This window comes from Pristis pectinata, chromosome 8, assembly GCF_009764475.1.
Source record: "Pristis pectinata isolate sPriPec2 chromosome 8, sPriPec2.1.pri, whole genome shotgun sequence".
NCBI lineage: Eukaryota > Metazoa > Chordata > Chondrichthyes > Rhinopristiformes > Pristidae > Pristis > Pristis pectinata.
In genome coordinates this window covers 100381235-100396859 of record NC_067412.1, presented here as the reverse complement: position 1 = coordinate 100396859, position 15625 = coordinate 100381235, and the positions used below count along the sequence as shown (strand labels likewise).

Genomic DNA, 15625 nt, shown 5'->3' with positions numbered 1-15625 from the left:
ATAATTCATATTACCAAGAGAATTTTTGCTAAGAGCTATCAACCACAAAAGAATACAGCTAATTGCCCATTGTTAACTTCTGTCCTGTTTGCTTATTAGTGCATTTTAAGAAGATCAAGTTTCCAGCAGAAGTAACGCACAAAGTAAATTATCAGTTTAGTTTGCAGAAGCAACAATTAGTGTTTCAATTTTTGAGTATTGTAACAGCTACTTCTGCATTCCCTGGGTCAACTGGTTAATACAAGTGTTCTCTAATAGTCACTATGAATGAGAAAAACAGTCAGATAAAAGTAGATCAATCCGTCACATTCTGTGTGTTTAACACGTACCTGCAGCTGCCTTCTGTCTGGCTTCTTCAAGATCTTTACCACAATATCAGGCACCAAACTAATAGTTATTAATAAAATTATAGTCAGCCATGCTGAAATAGACGTCAGCATCTGTGCAAACACAAAGTGCATTCTCTGCTGTTTCAGGAACGGCCTATCAAAAAGAAATTACAATGATAAATTCAGTATTTTCAGGCTACGTACAAATCATATGCCAAAGTTGATATAGTTATAATATGAAAGCCTAGACAATTTAGCAAGGATTACTGTTGAAATCCACATTTAACTAACATAATCCACAGACTATCCATTTCAGCCACAAGACTGTGGATGCAGCACTGCATTATGAAGATGTTTAGATTTGCACAAAGTCAGCTTCTACACAAATATTAGTACACAAAATAATGTTCCTGGCAGAGATTCCCAAATACAAAGTCCCTTTAAAATATAAATGGTGTGTGAGCATTTAGCAAAACACATTTTACAAATGGAAAATTACGTCACAGTAAGATAGTACACTTCAGTGACTTAAACTGAAATACTTAGCAGGAAATAAAAACAACCAATTACATTCCAAAAAGCTCAAATTTTCAAAACCTTGAAAACCATCTTGGTAAACATTCTTTCATAATCCATGAGCTTCCAATGCAATGGACTTCCGATGCAATATTTCACAGATATAAACGTGGAACTATTACACTGTTTTCATCTATCACTGTGACCACTTCGAACTAAAATGGACTTTGATTTTCTTTTGATTTAATTGTGTTCTTTCTTGTAAAAATTGTGTGTAATTTATGTTTAGTTTAGGTTTTCCTTGTGAATGCTGCTTGTATGATGCTACGTGCCTGTGATGCTGCTGCAAATTTTTCATTGCACCTGTGCATATGACAATAAACTCAACTTTGATCTATCATGATTAACAAATGCCCTACTAGATCAGGGATTCATTGCATTCTCTTTAGACAACATTCACTAATTCACTGTCATCCAAAACTGGAAACTATAACCCACAATAGCAAATTGTATTTATTAAAATCAGAAAATTTTGTTGACACTCAGCAAGTCAGACAACATCTGTGAAGAGAAAAGCAGAGATAATGTTTCTCATTGATGACTATTATTGTTTAAAAATGGAATTAAAACAGCAATTAACAATTACATTTTGGAATTTTTCTTCAAATCACTCCAATACTATTTGGTAAATGCACCTGCAACTTTGGCAATATGAAGCTTGTTTAAATACAGTTGCAAATATTCACATCTACTTACCATATAATGCCACCCCAAAAGAAAGAGAAAAGGACAAAAAAGGCTAGAGAGCCCCATATTACAAAATGGTTGACCCATGTCCAGTATCGAGTATCCAATACCAGCTGAAAATGCAATAAAACAATGAAATATGAAAGCTACATAATTAACACCAAATACTACAGCTGCTTACATGCATTACTTTTCAATGCCATTCTATACCCAAACAAAATTGCTGGAAAATTGTTACTCAAGTAAAAGATACTATCGAGAAAAACTGGAATACAATGCAAATATCTGCATACTCTAAAGTCAAAACCATCAGAGTATATGTTTTTCCAACCAAATCAGTGTACAAGTTAGTAAAAGCATGTTTACTCTAGGAATTGCCTCATAAAATTTATCGATTCCCAATATATTCTGGGAAAGGGGCAAGTTTGAGATTGCAAGTGCTCAGTTACACAGAAATGAGTTTACATAGAAATACTTCCAACAGATGTTTAATGAAACTACAATATGGGAACCCAAGGCAGTGACCAATGGTTAGTTTAAAGTGATGATGACAAATGCCCGGAGTGCCACCCTCCTCCTACATCTGCACCACTGACCACCCAAACATTAAAAGGCAAGAACACAAGGTCATCTTGGGACCCCAGTCTAAGTTCTTATTCTTGGGTTCATTGCACAAAAGCAATTACTTTGGCAAATGGATCCCCAGCAAAGTCAAGACAGGCAGACCCTTCCAATACCTCAAGATCTCAGCCGCCTTCATTGGCAGCAGTACCACGATCTAAGAGCTGACTAAGCAATCTCCTAGGAACTGATTGCCAGTTTCCATGTCAAGGATTATGTTTACTAATGCCAGGCAAAAGGATAGAGAAAGGGAGGTATAGTGTGGTCAATGAGATAGAGCAGTAGCTCATGTTTTTCCTAACCTCTTCCACCATCAGGCACCAACTGGCTGCCCTCCACCCCTTCCAACCCCCCTCCCGCAAACCAAAACAATACATGGCTGAATGTGTTTAGTACAATGCCCCATTTGTTCATCACTGTGGCATGGATTCCTGCATCATGCACATGTATTTGTGCATGTATTGCTCAAGAATGCTTTGAAGGGTTCAAACAAAAGAGTTTTCATAATAGTTTTCCAGACTCAACCTGCACTTACAACATAGAACAGTACAGCACAGTACAGGTCTTTTTGGCCCATGATATTGTGTTGACCTATATAAACCCTCTCCATGATCAATCTAACCCTTCCCTCCTACACAGCCCATAACCCTTCAATTTTTTTACATCCATGTGCCTATCTAAGAGACTTTTAAATGTTCCTGTTATATTAGCCTCTACACCACCCCTGGCAGTGCGTTCCAGGCACCCACCACACTCTGTGCAAAAAACCTACCTGTGACACCTCCCCTAAACTTTCCTCCACTCACCTTAAACGGATCAGAGGACGTATTGGCCATTGCCACCCTGGGAAAAAGGTGCTGGCTGTCCACTCTATCCATGCCTCTCATAATCTTATACACCTCTATCAAGTCACCTCTCATCCTATGTCGCCCCAAAGGGAAAAGCCCTAGCTTGCGATCCCTTGAGTCTGCTCTACCATTCAATAAGGTGGTGGCTGATCAAATCACAAACTCAACCCTATTTTCCTGCTCTGTCCCCAAGCTCTCAATTCTCCTGTTGTTCAGACATTTGCTTGAGAACGCAGTTTACCTTTGCCAAAATAATACCAGGACTTCAACTATGAGGAGTAATTAAAAAAAAGTAGGGTTGTATTTCCTGGATGTTACGCTAATGAGCGATTTCATTGAAGCTCTTGAAATATTGAAGGGAACTGATTTGATAAATAAAGTTATTTTTGCTTTTGGGTTCAGAGCCTAATAATTAGAGCTAGTCCTTTCTGGAGTAATATTAGCTGACTCACCTACAAGCAACACATGGTAGATGATGCATCTGAAATTATAATCAATATGGGCAAATGTATATGGTCATATATCAGCCACAATTTCACTGAATTGTGGACAGGCTCCAAGGGCTACATGGCTCAGTCCTGATCTTAGGACATCACTTAACTTTGATAAGTGTGGAATGAAATTAAGCTGGGACCCCTTGCAAGAAAGTTATGAAAATCAAACTCTTCAAAATGCCAAAAATTCAGGGCAAAATAATTAGAAAATGCACAGACCTTAAAATTAACTGTAAATACCAAAACCGTAAAGACAATTGTACCAAAAGTCCAGTTTCCATAAACCTGTAATAGATGACAAAATCAAACACTAAACATCAACTGAATACAAGATCACATAGGAATGTAGCCAACATTTAATTCTGTTTAAAACCCAAATTAAATAGATTGAAAATATAATAATTTTAAAATCTCTTTGTCCACAAAATAACAAAGTACTCATTGTTGCTAACAATATTCACTGAAAATAACATCATGAATACAAGTTGCAATGGGAATGAAATAACCATATATCACCCTCTGCACTGAAATGCACCAGACTGAATGGGCACATTTGCCAAATTTGAACTGTACATAATGTTAAAATGTGCTGTACTGAATTACAATTTCAAACTTAACTTTTTTGTTTAACGAACAGCACAGAAGGTAATACACAGGCTTATAACTAAATCCCCTGGGCACACCACTGCTCGGAATGAGAACCTGAACATTCTCACTCCTACACAATTTGGCGGCTAGGTCAAAATCAAGACCAACGCAGACCAAAGAACAGTTCACTCATCACCTTCATTGTAGTCCACTCACAGCCTGAAGCAATTTTAAAAAATGTCAAGAGAGTAGCTTTACCAAAGGATACATCAACAAGCAATCCATAATATTCAAGGTAATGAAATCTTCAGTGACACATGACATAAATTCTAAGGCTCAGCACAACCATTTGATGAAACATTAAATGAACTCTTCATCTATTTCTGTGATTCAAATGGAAAATACAAGATCCCTGACTATTGAGAGTGGTTGGACTGCTCCCAATGTCCTGAAATAACATCCAATTAACTCGAGAGATTAACTAATCACACGTTTTCTGTTTATGGGACTGACTATGCTGTATCTGCCTACCACATCAAATGCTTCAATTTAATTTTATGACAGTACTTGGGAATGGTTCTGAAAGGCCAGTTAAAATATCGGCCTTTTATTTCCAAGTGCTGTTAATAAATGAAAATACAAAATATTTATATAACACAGCAAGATAGTCACTTCATGTTTATTTTTAAACAGATATGTTTGTTCAGTTTAAATGATCAAACTTGATAAAATTACACTGTCACTAATGAAAATATTTCTGTACTGACCTGCCCATTCCCTGAAAGTAATGAATTATCGTAAAGGAAATATGCTCCAAAGAAAAACACCAGCCCGTTAAAGAGCCCGAGAATGGTCCAATAAAGGAAAGGTTTCCACTGAAGCAATGCATTATCGGCGATGTTCCTGCAGAAGATAAAAGTAAAGTAATGCACGTGGCACATCTCCAATAGGATTTCAGATTCCTTCAAAACTTTACTAAACATATGGATAGAAAATGTAAAGGCATATATTGCAGACATTTATTTGTAATGGTTTAAAAAGTCAACACTTAGCCATCAATAAAAACCAGCAGGGCTGTGATTTTTGCATGTGTCTCTTTCTTAAAACAGTAGAACAACCACTAATAAACCTACAATGGATAAACTGATAGACCATCTGAAGTATGTAAACATATTAGGGGCACGATGCAAAATAAAACAAATGCCACACATCAGGGTAATGAGGGCCATTAAGCAACAGAATTGCTTTAAGAAATCCAAAATATCAAACAGCCTTATCATACTTGATTCCCAAATTAAATCTGCAACTGTAATTGTGCAAATTTAGCACAAACTAGCAGCAACATTTTGTTTTGACTACACCACAACTGTGAATGACAAACAAACTGTTCATGCTGCAGCAGTTCCATTGAACAATATTCTAAAAGTTTCTCAAAGATTCTTCTAACTTCTTTAGTGCTCCCTCTAAAATTGAGTTTCACAGTTCATGCTCAAGCTAAATGGATTGTTTATAGAAAAATCGTCAAGTTAGAAATTGCTAATTATCCAGGGCAAATTAATCCTCTTAAACTGGAGGAAGTTCTGAAAAACAGAGCAAGTGTTGCCCAGTCTCCCTCAAAGACCAAGCACAGATGGGCTTGGTGAGATCACAGGTGCAGGAATTGGAATGGCATTAGGAGGTAGACTGAGACTGAGCAGGAGTATAAGAGAACCAGTGTGACAGCATGAGAGAAAGAAAACTTGTTCTTCCTGCTCCTCAGAAGAGACTGCAGAGAAAGATTAAATAACGTGTCAGGGCAACAACAGAGCCTTGCCTTACACTAGTTCTCACCAAGGTTGGGTCTGTTGCATACCAACATGAAGTAAATGTGTGGTGGAGACAAATTTCTGTGGAAAGCAGAATCTGAGGAAGGTGCTCCTCTTGGTTGGAAAAAAGTCAAAGGTTTCGGCAAAGTTGACAAAGGCACAAATAGTGGTTGAAGCCACTTCCTGTGGATTTCTTGAAGTTGTCACTAAAGGACAAGGTTGCAATTGAGGAAGACTTCAAAATATTCCTTCCAGCCAGCATTGACTGCCTCCATTCTCAAGTACTTGCCTTGAGTGTATGGATGGCCTTCACCAATGCTGAAGAATCTGCACGTACGTATCCTGCCTGTCACTGAGCTGTTGGGCCTCCTGCCCTCTTTCTACACACCATTTGTATTTTAGGTCACAGGTTTTCTGCTGGACATCAGCAGGGGTGAAACAAACTTATGATTCATACTGGTACAGTCATAAACACTTTCAACTGCAGAATCTCTTGTGTCTTCAACTGTATTTTACCCATTTGTGCCGAATATTCGAACCACCTCTCCCCCATACGCTACACCAATCCATTTTGGCTTATTTTCATCTCTAGAACTCAGCCTTCAGAGTTGTTTCTTTTCCTTCGAGGCTTGGCGAAGCTTCCAATTCAGTAATGCCTTGTGTTTGCTTCAATCGGCTTCTGGGTCTCCTCGTTGCTTTCAAATCAGGCCCAAATTTTGTTGGTAGAGAATACAAGTCTCTTCATAGGTGACAATTACGGTGAACTTTAGAAGGTACTGAAGCATGTTATCCTCTTTCCCCACTGGGTGTGCCATTTATCTCCACAGTGAATCAGTGAATCTCTCAATAAGATATTTTAAATTTAGAGAATATCACAAATTGGATTTCCAACAGATTAATTCAATTAAATTAAAATACTTGAAGAGCAAGATCTTTGTAACAAGCTGCCACCATTAGGGAGTAACCGAGGAAACACCCTTTTTATAAAAATAATCTAAAATGTGAGTATGCTTAAAAAAGCACAGTGAGGTCACAACCAGCTTAACAGGTTTGGTGGCCCTCGAGCCTTGCTGCCCTGTGTGTGTTATGTCACGGTATTTGTCAGCTAATTTCACAATCTACATCAGGAAACTGCAATTAAATCTTTAATAAATAAACAGAATTGCTACTAACCTGTAGAGGGAGGGGTCTTTTCTCAGCATTTCAATGTTTATATGCTGTTCCAGCAGACTGTACAACAGGATTGGCAGAGAAGTGAAGCAGATATTATAAAGTGTGAGATAAGTTGCATCATAGAGTGGCTTGTGAGAGAGAGAGAGAGAAAGAGAGAGAGAAGGGGAGAGAGAGAGAGAAAATAAAAAGTAATTGAGTGTAAAATTCTGCAATTGAAGCAATAAATAAAAAAATCAAGTAAACTAAATTGCTCAGTTTTAGGTTTCCAGTTTACAGAAGGGTCTGGGAACAGGAAGTTGGGGCGTGGGTAGTAAAGCATTTAATTTATTCTGAAGTTGACGAAATGTGAAGTGATACACAAAAAGTGCTGGAGGAACTCAGCAGGTCAGGCAGCATCCATGGAGGGAAATAAACAGTCAACATTTTGGGCCGAGACCCTTCATCAGGACTGGAAAGGAAGAGGGCAGAAGCCAGAATAAGAAGGTGGGGGGAGGGAGGAGCACACGCAAGCAGGGGAGAGGTGAGTTCAGGTGAGGGGGGAAGGTAGGTGGGTGGGGGAGCGGGTGAAGATGTAATAAGCTGCGAGGTGATAGGTAGAAGAGGCAAAGGGCTGAAGGAGCAGGAATCTGGTAGGAGAGGGCAGTGGACCATGGAATAAAGGATGAAGGAGGGGAGGAGAGGAGATGGGCAGGTCATCAAGGTAGGGGAATGCAGCCACGGAATAAGTGAAGAAAAAGGAGTGGGGGCGGGGGGGAGAAAAAGAAGGGTAGTTAGACAAATCGATGTTGAGGTCATCAGGTTGGAGACTGCCAAAGTGGAATATGAGGTGTTGTGTCTCCAACCTGCGTCTGGCCTCAACGTGGCAGTAGAGGAGGCCGTGGATAGACATGTCAGTATGGGAGTGGGATGTGCAATTGAAGTGGGTGCCCACCAGGAGGTCCTGGCTGTTGCGGTGGATGGAGCGAAGGGGCTCGACTAAGCGGGTCACCCAATCTGTGTCGGGTCTCACCGATGTACAGGAGGCTGCACCAGGAGCACCGGATGCAATAAATGACACCCTCGGACTCACAGGTGAAGGGCTGCCTCACCTGGAAGGATTGTCTGGGACCCTGAATGGTGGTGAGGGAGGAGGTGTAGGGACAGGTGTAGCACTTGGTGCGCTTGCAGGCATAAGTGCCAGGGGGGCTATCGGTGGGGATGGACGAGTGGACAAGGGAGTTGCAGAGAGAGCGGTCCCTTCGGAAAGAGGAGAGAGGGGGTGAGGTGAAGACGTGCCTGGTGGTAGGATCCCGTTGGAGGTGGTGGAAGTTGTGGAGAATGATGTGTTGGATACAGAGGCTCATGGGGTGGTAGGTGAGGACAATGGGAACCCTGTCCCTGTTATGTCGGCTGGGGAGGGGGTGAGGGCAACCCCAATGCAGTCGTCAATGTAGCGGAGAAAGAGTTGTGGGAGGGGCGTTACCAGTGTAGGCTTGGAACATGGACTGTTCCACGAAGCCGACCAAGAGGCTGGCATAGCTGGGCCCATGTGAGTACCCATGGCTACACCTCTAATTTGGAGAAAGTGGGAGGGGTCGAAAGAAAAGTTGTTAAGGGTGAGTACCAGTTCCGCCAGACGGAGGAGGGGAACTGGTTGGGTCCCCAAAATGTGAAGTGATATTATGATTTAGGTTTAATTTGAGAACCATGGTTCCCGGCAGTCAAAAATCTTCTATAGGGTCGAGGGCAAGTTCAAAAACCAGCCAGTCAGTCTTTCTCCCCACCAATCTGTACCACAAACTGATAGGGCATACTAACCTGCTGCGAAAATCCACAGAAGAATTGGTATAAAAACTGAGGTAAAATGAAGCAAAGATTCTGCAAAATAAAATGAATACAAAATAAATTTTGCAATTCACAAAGATAACTTTAATGTTTTGTTACCTTAAAAAGGTAGTATTAGGCAAATTATTCAATTGATTTAGATCATAACATCATGGGAAAATTTTTCTTCGTCACACCCCTCAAAGGTACCACAGTGAGCAGTTATTTGTACACAAATCATATTGTTACATTATTGGAGCATGTCATCAACAAATATAAATTCACTATTCACATTTTTAACCTAAAGACTGCTGGGCAGTTTCAGAAAAGATCCCAACAGCCTTGGATTGACAGTTTTGTTTATTTTCAGCTCACGTACAGCAACAGAAAGAAATTTCACTATTAGTGACAATGCTAATCAAAACACATACACTGGTATTTCACTCAGCACCCAACATGTGTTCCTGGGAACGAGTGAGTTAATTGCATCGAATTTAAAAGGGATCGTTACATACTGCACCAATGAAGTAATGCATTCACATTGGCCAAGCAAATACATCAGCAAGCTGTAAAGTGTTAAGTTTCGATTATTTTGTTTTTGTTTCTTGCATTAAATTCCTCCCTCCTCCCTACACTTTTCCTCTATCCACTCCCCTCCCTCCGAATACCAACCCCAGGCCAAGAGCACGATAATGGATCTGTAATCTGCAGAAAGAACAAGTGGATACCATTCAATTTTAAATCACGACTTTTCATAGCAATGCAAGTACATTCATCCTTGCTTCTTGTTCCCCTTCCCTATCTATAAAATCCAGTTTACATACTATATCCTAATTGACTTACTAAAATCACTCACCTGTTGTCCTAGACAAAGAGGCAGCAGAATTCTTACCAAAATCTTTAAATACCTTCAAAGTGCCAATTTATTCAGAAACCCACATTCTAAGTGTTGACATGGTACTGGAAAGCACCCATAAAGCTGCAACTGCAATTGGCAGTATCTGAGTGAGTACAGAGCCGCCTCTGTGTTCTCACTTCCAGATCCTAAGGTTGTTCGTCTATCCATTCAGGGATGTGAGCACATATTTTGTCTGGCCAATGCAAGGTATCAAACTACAGTCTGATCTTCCCTTTCAAATGGACATAAAAATACTCAGCGCCTTATTATAAAAAACAAGGGAGTACTTGCCAGTATTCTGGCCAACTTGAACCCTCAAAAGATTATCCAAATTGTTTTTGGTTTTGTTTGCAGGATACCACTGTGTTTATGAATTCAAACAGATCAGCTGGATTATGAGATGGTGCTGGAATACTTACTGTGTGGAAAAACTGGGTGTTGCATTTTCCACATTAATATGATTCAGGCAGGCGCATATGGCTTACAGAGCAACTGAACTATTACAAGGTTCTAAATATAATTTACAAACTAAAAAGTTAACAGGATAACAGAACAAGCTCAGCTACAATAGTCTCAGAAGTTAGACCACACTGTGAATGCCGCTGTAAGCCCATACATATTTATAAAGTTCTGTGTTGCTACAATTCAGCAGCAATTAACTGTAACACAAATATCCATTTGTAATTTTCCAAAATGTTTTAGTGCAAAGATAAGGCAGTGAGTAATAGAGTCAGAGCCAAACACTCAAATAGTGTCAAGATAAATCCATTGCAACATGTCTCAGCAGCTTTGATAAAAAAAACACTAAACATTTTAGCGCCTTCTCATTATCTAGCTGATCCACTTGAATTCATAACGCATAGATCAAGTTCAAATTCTGCAGCCAAATTTGAGAGTTTCGAGTCAATAAATCTGTCGTTTCCACTGAACATTAAGCCAGGGCTGATGTGCAGATAAATATTCTTGCCACAGGTAATAACCATTATAAATGACTATCAGTGGTACCACCAATACCATGACCTCTGCCTTTAATATAACGGGTGTACACATTTAGTCAGAAAATTAACTGAAACAACCACACCAACAATTGGGTTGAAAGAGCAGGGTAGAGATCAGGTAATTAACCGACCTAACCTCAGACTCAATGACAGCAAGTTCAAGGAATTGATTATGGACTTCAGAAAGGGGAAGCCAAGAGAACACACACCAGTCTGCATTGAGGGGTCAGCAGTGGAAAGGGTGAGCAGCTTCAAGTTGCTGGATGTTAATATCTTAGAGGATCTCTCTTGGGCCCAACACACTGATGCAATAACGAAGAAGCCACGCCAGCGGCTCTAATTTATTAGGAGTTTGAGGAGATTTGATATGTCACCAAAGACTCTTGCAAAATCCTACAGATGTACGGTGGAGAGCATTCTGATTGGTTGCATCACCAGTGAACCGATGAACACTACCTCATTATTCCTCTTTTGCACTGTTTATTTATTTTTGTAACTTATGGTCATTTTTATGTCTTTGTCTTGCACTGTACTGCTTCTGCAAAACAACAAATTTCATAACATATGTCAGTGATAATAAACCTGATTCTGATCTTTTCAAAATCTTTGCACCTGCTGCTGGACTCAGATCTGATGAGTGATACAATACTTACCAACTGACAGTACGAGAACAGCTGCAAGAAAGTTCAAGACCCTTGATATTATTCAAGACAGAGCACTTCAATTAACCAGCTCTGCTGCTAAACTTAACATACAAATTAGCAACACACAGGCCACTCAGCCCCTCAAAGCTGCTTGGCTGTTTAATATCACGACTGATATGACTGTAGCCACAATTCTGTATTCCTGTCTACCCGTGGTAACCTTTCAATGGCTTGCATATCAAGTACCTATCTACTTCTGCCTTAAAGATATTGAAAGACTTCCAAGAACTCATGACTCAGAGAGAAATATAACCTTATGTCTTAAAATAAAAGATCCCTCATTTAAAATGATAGTTCTAGATTTTGCCCTGTAAAGACCCCTCAGAATGTTGAGTGTTTAAGTGCCCTCTCAGAATTCTGAACTTTGTCTAATGCAAGCCTAGCCGGTCCAATCTTTCAAGGCAACCTGCCTTACATAAATGAAACATAACCTATGTTTTGCCTTCAATTCCCTCAGCAATAAATAATACATTGTTAGCTTTTCTAATTACTTATTATATCCACATACAACCTTCTGCAAATCATGCAGTGGGAAACCCAGATCCCTCAATATCTCAGAGCTCTACAGGCTCTCACTGTTTAAATAATACTGTATGCTTCTCCTGCCAAAAACACACAATTTCATATTGTCCCACATTATACTCCATTTGCCAGATTTGTGCCCACTCACTGAACTATGTACATCTATTTGCAGCTTCCTGATGTTCCCTTCACAACTTCCCTGCTCATAATTGTGTCTACAGTACATTTAGCAACTGTATCTTTGACTTTAAATAATTTATATAAATATAAAAAGTTGAGGCCCCAGCACCAATCCCAGTGGCACATTGCTACAGTTTAGCAAATCAGCAAAAAAACTCATTTATGCTCACTGCTGTTCCTGTTAGCCAGCCAATCTTTTCCATCTATGCCAATAAGTTACTTTCTACACCACAAGCTTTAATTTTCCACAACAACCTTTGATATAGCATCTTACCAAATATCTTCTGAAAATGGAAATATAGTATATCCACTGGTTCTCCTCTATCCACTCTGCTTGCTTCAAGTAATTCCAATAAATGACCAATCTGATTTCCCATTCACAAAAACTTCACCTGACAACCTTTACTTTGTCTTGCTATAACGTCTTTAAATAATAAACTTCTTACACTTTTTCTATGACAGATGTAAAGCTAATTGGCCTGCAGTTTCCTACCATCTCCCGTCCTTTTTGAATAGTGTTATATTTTGTATTTTTTTTTATGGCCATGGAATTTTGGAATCCAAGGAACTTTGGAAATTTAAAACTAACATGAACCAGCTCACCAGCTGCTTCTTCTTAACGCCAAAGATGAAATCCATCAGTACACAAAGCCCTACCAGACTGCAACTCCAACTACTGGTTCAGTACTACTTCCCTGTGACAGTAATTCCATCGACTCTGCTCCCCCCACCTCCCAATTCCTGATTTACAGCTATTTCTGATTAATCATGCATTTAATTCATCTCTCCATTATTAATTCAGCCTCATTTCTACAGGACCAACGTTTTTTTAATTATCTATAGAAATCCTGTGTGCAGTCCGTCAAAATCCGCACTGTGCCTGAAGCATACATTAACTACATAATGCACAGTAATGACTTGCTACATGAACTTTTACAGTGCCTCTGTATGCCACAACCTTTACAATAGAGACAAGCACAGCAACTCATAGGCATAAAAAAATCTATATTCTTCCAAATAATCCACTATCCTTGGACATATACTGCTACTGTTTAATGTTACTGAATTATATCATGAAATTTGCAAACTATCAATGTAGAAACACCACCACACAAGGCCACAGTAAGAACAGTGGTAGTCCACTTCTACCTTAATGAACTTGCCAGCTCCACCCCATTTCAAGAGATTTTAAAATATGCCCATGTCATTGTTGGACTAAAGCAAGATTAGACCTGGCTCCAGCGGCACTGTTGACGAACAAATTTGTCAACACTGATTGTTTACTCAGTATGGCTTCTTGTCTTAGGGCAAGTGGCAACTGCTGAATTAGGGTCTGTGAAGGATATTGTGACTCCAGGAGACAAGAAACAGGAATGAAATTTGTGGAGGGAAAACAGGCAAAATAGTACAATAAAACATGTATTCACATTTATATCCAGTCTTAAAGTGCAAACCTTGTAAAAGAAATACTGCACAAGTTGTGCTATCCGGATGTAGTATAAATGTCCATGAACAAGCAGAAGTTTCTGTAGGTGTTTAAACTTTGGTATTGCATAATCACTATTTCTGGCTGCTTGACGTCCTTCTTTGCCCTTCAGACCTGAAATAAAAGAAGAGATTTAAAGCATTTCAAGGTGTATACGCACGACTTCCTTAAGTAATCGAAAAAAAACTGTTTTCCTGCTGGATATTAAGGCCCAAGGACAAAATTACTTCATAGGAATTTTGAATGAAGTGCAGGTACAAGTTCTATTGTGGCTTGCCCCATCATTCAATATCATGGTTGATTTTTTCCCTCACCTTTTTCACTTGATCTACATCCTTCAGCTTACTTAGTATATAAAAAAATCCACAAATCTTAGCCTTGATAATATGCAAAAACAGATCATCCAAAGACCCCAGGATAAAAAAATTCCAGAGATTCACAACTCTATGTTAAGAAACTCTTTTATTCCAGAAACCAATCTGGTGCTACTTTGTTGCACCCCTCTTTAAAAATATATCCATCCTCAGGAGACCAAAACTACACAAATACCTCAGAATGTAAAAGGCTTATATATACAGTGTTCCCAATAGATCCCAATAATTGGCTTCAACAGACTAGCTCATTGGACTAAGTGTATTGTTTAAATGTTGATGGTATGAAGACAATGGATGACAGTGAAGGCTACAGATGAAATCATAAATTATTTACAAATAATGTTGCCAACTGGTTAGTGATTACTCTTTGTTCTATTCCGACTTTAGATTATTTTCTTACCAATCCCAACATGCGCCTCCAGAACCATACTGACATCGTTTGCACCATCACCAATGGCTAAAGTTATGGGATGATCTTTCGTGTTTTTCACCATTTTTACAATCTGAAATAAAAGGATGAAGGTGCTTTTGTTTCTCTGTATTGTTAAAAGATCCTCATGAGGATGAAAGATCTACAATTCATATATATAGAACGATATAAATTGCGCTACCATGTAACTTTAGCAGCAACAGGTTTTCCAAAAATATGGTATGAAACTGGTCTTGGTGGGGACCAAGTTATAGCTCATTCTACACTCTGCTCAAAGCAAACCAGAGAAGCAGAATTAATGGACAGCAATTTTTTAGAAATTAAGTCATGGGAGTAAGAAGTGGATACCATGATCAAGAGGGATTGGGTAGACTGACTATGGAGATTGTTTGACCTTGCCAGCGGAAGGTGGAGATCATCATCAGCCAAACAAATTATCTCTGTTAGTGATGAAGACCTACTGAACAGAAAAGTTTAGTATCAACCATCACTGGCACTAATTCTGTTGAAGGTCTTGGATCTGAAATATTAACTTCCTTTGTCTCTGCACCAATGCTGCCTGACCCGAATATTTCCAGCATTCTGTTTCATCTCAGATTTCCTGTGTCTGGGACTTCTTTGAATCTCTGGCATTATTCTGGATTTTAATCAGTAATTTTTTTTGTGATTAAGTATATTGTAGCAAACATAAAATTAACTTCAAAAACAGACTAATCAACTTCATTGGACATCATTCAGAAGCCAGTTTACTCTACATATGAAAGTCAGTATTTAAGAGAAAATAAATTCAGAAAATTCAGTACCTGAGCAGGAAGCATTCAATGGGCAAGCAGACTTGTACCAAAAGGAGAGTATTTTTGACTTTGTAGCTCTTTTCAATACACCCACCTGCATTGGAAAGAGCTACCAAGTCAAAAGGAACTGCTTAAAGGTCAGGTTAGGCCACACCTAAGGTACTGTTAAGGTAACTCTGGTTATGGCACTATAGGAAGAATGGTGGGGAAGGTACAGGGCAGATTCACCAGGATGCTGCCTACACCAGAGAATTTGGGTTTGTCTTGCCTGGTGTGAAGGAGGCTGAGGGTGACCTGAAGGGAGGGAGACAGATA

At 39.3% G+C, this 15625-nt stretch overlaps 1 protein-coding gene across 11 annotated transcripts in view; it reads right to left on the bottom strand.

Annotated features, from left to right (window-relative positions):
• The window catches only part of atp11c (ATPase phospholipid transporting 11C), a 126633-nt gene that overhangs the window by 13516 nt on the left and 97492 nt on the right, over positions 1–15625 (bottom strand). For 7 of the 11 annotated variants that reach the window (XR_007956751.1, XM_052021002.1, XM_052021005.1 and 4 more), the window contains exons 21-28: positions 14487–14589; positions 13681–13826; positions 8919–8978; positions 7122–7249; positions 4911–5046; positions 3775–3840; positions 1602–1705; positions 330–483 (exon numbers count right to left, since the gene is read on the bottom strand). Coding sequence is in view for 9 of the 11 variants with exons in the window: in XM_052021002.1 (XP_051876962.1) it covers positions 330–483; positions 1602–1705; positions 3775–3840; positions 4911–5046; positions 7122–7249; positions 8919–8978; positions 13681–13826; positions 14487–14589 (897 nt within the window). In the remaining 2 variants the exon portion in view is untranslated. Of the gene's footprint in view, positions 1–329; positions 484–1601; positions 1706–3774; positions 3841–4910; positions 5047–7121; positions 7250–7287; positions 7748–8918; positions 8979–9131; positions 11359–13680; positions 13827–14486; positions 14590–15625 lie in introns of those variants that run through there. The other 4 variants (XR_007956752.1, XM_052021007.1, XM_052021006.1 and 1 more) reach the window with 4 other exon arrangements.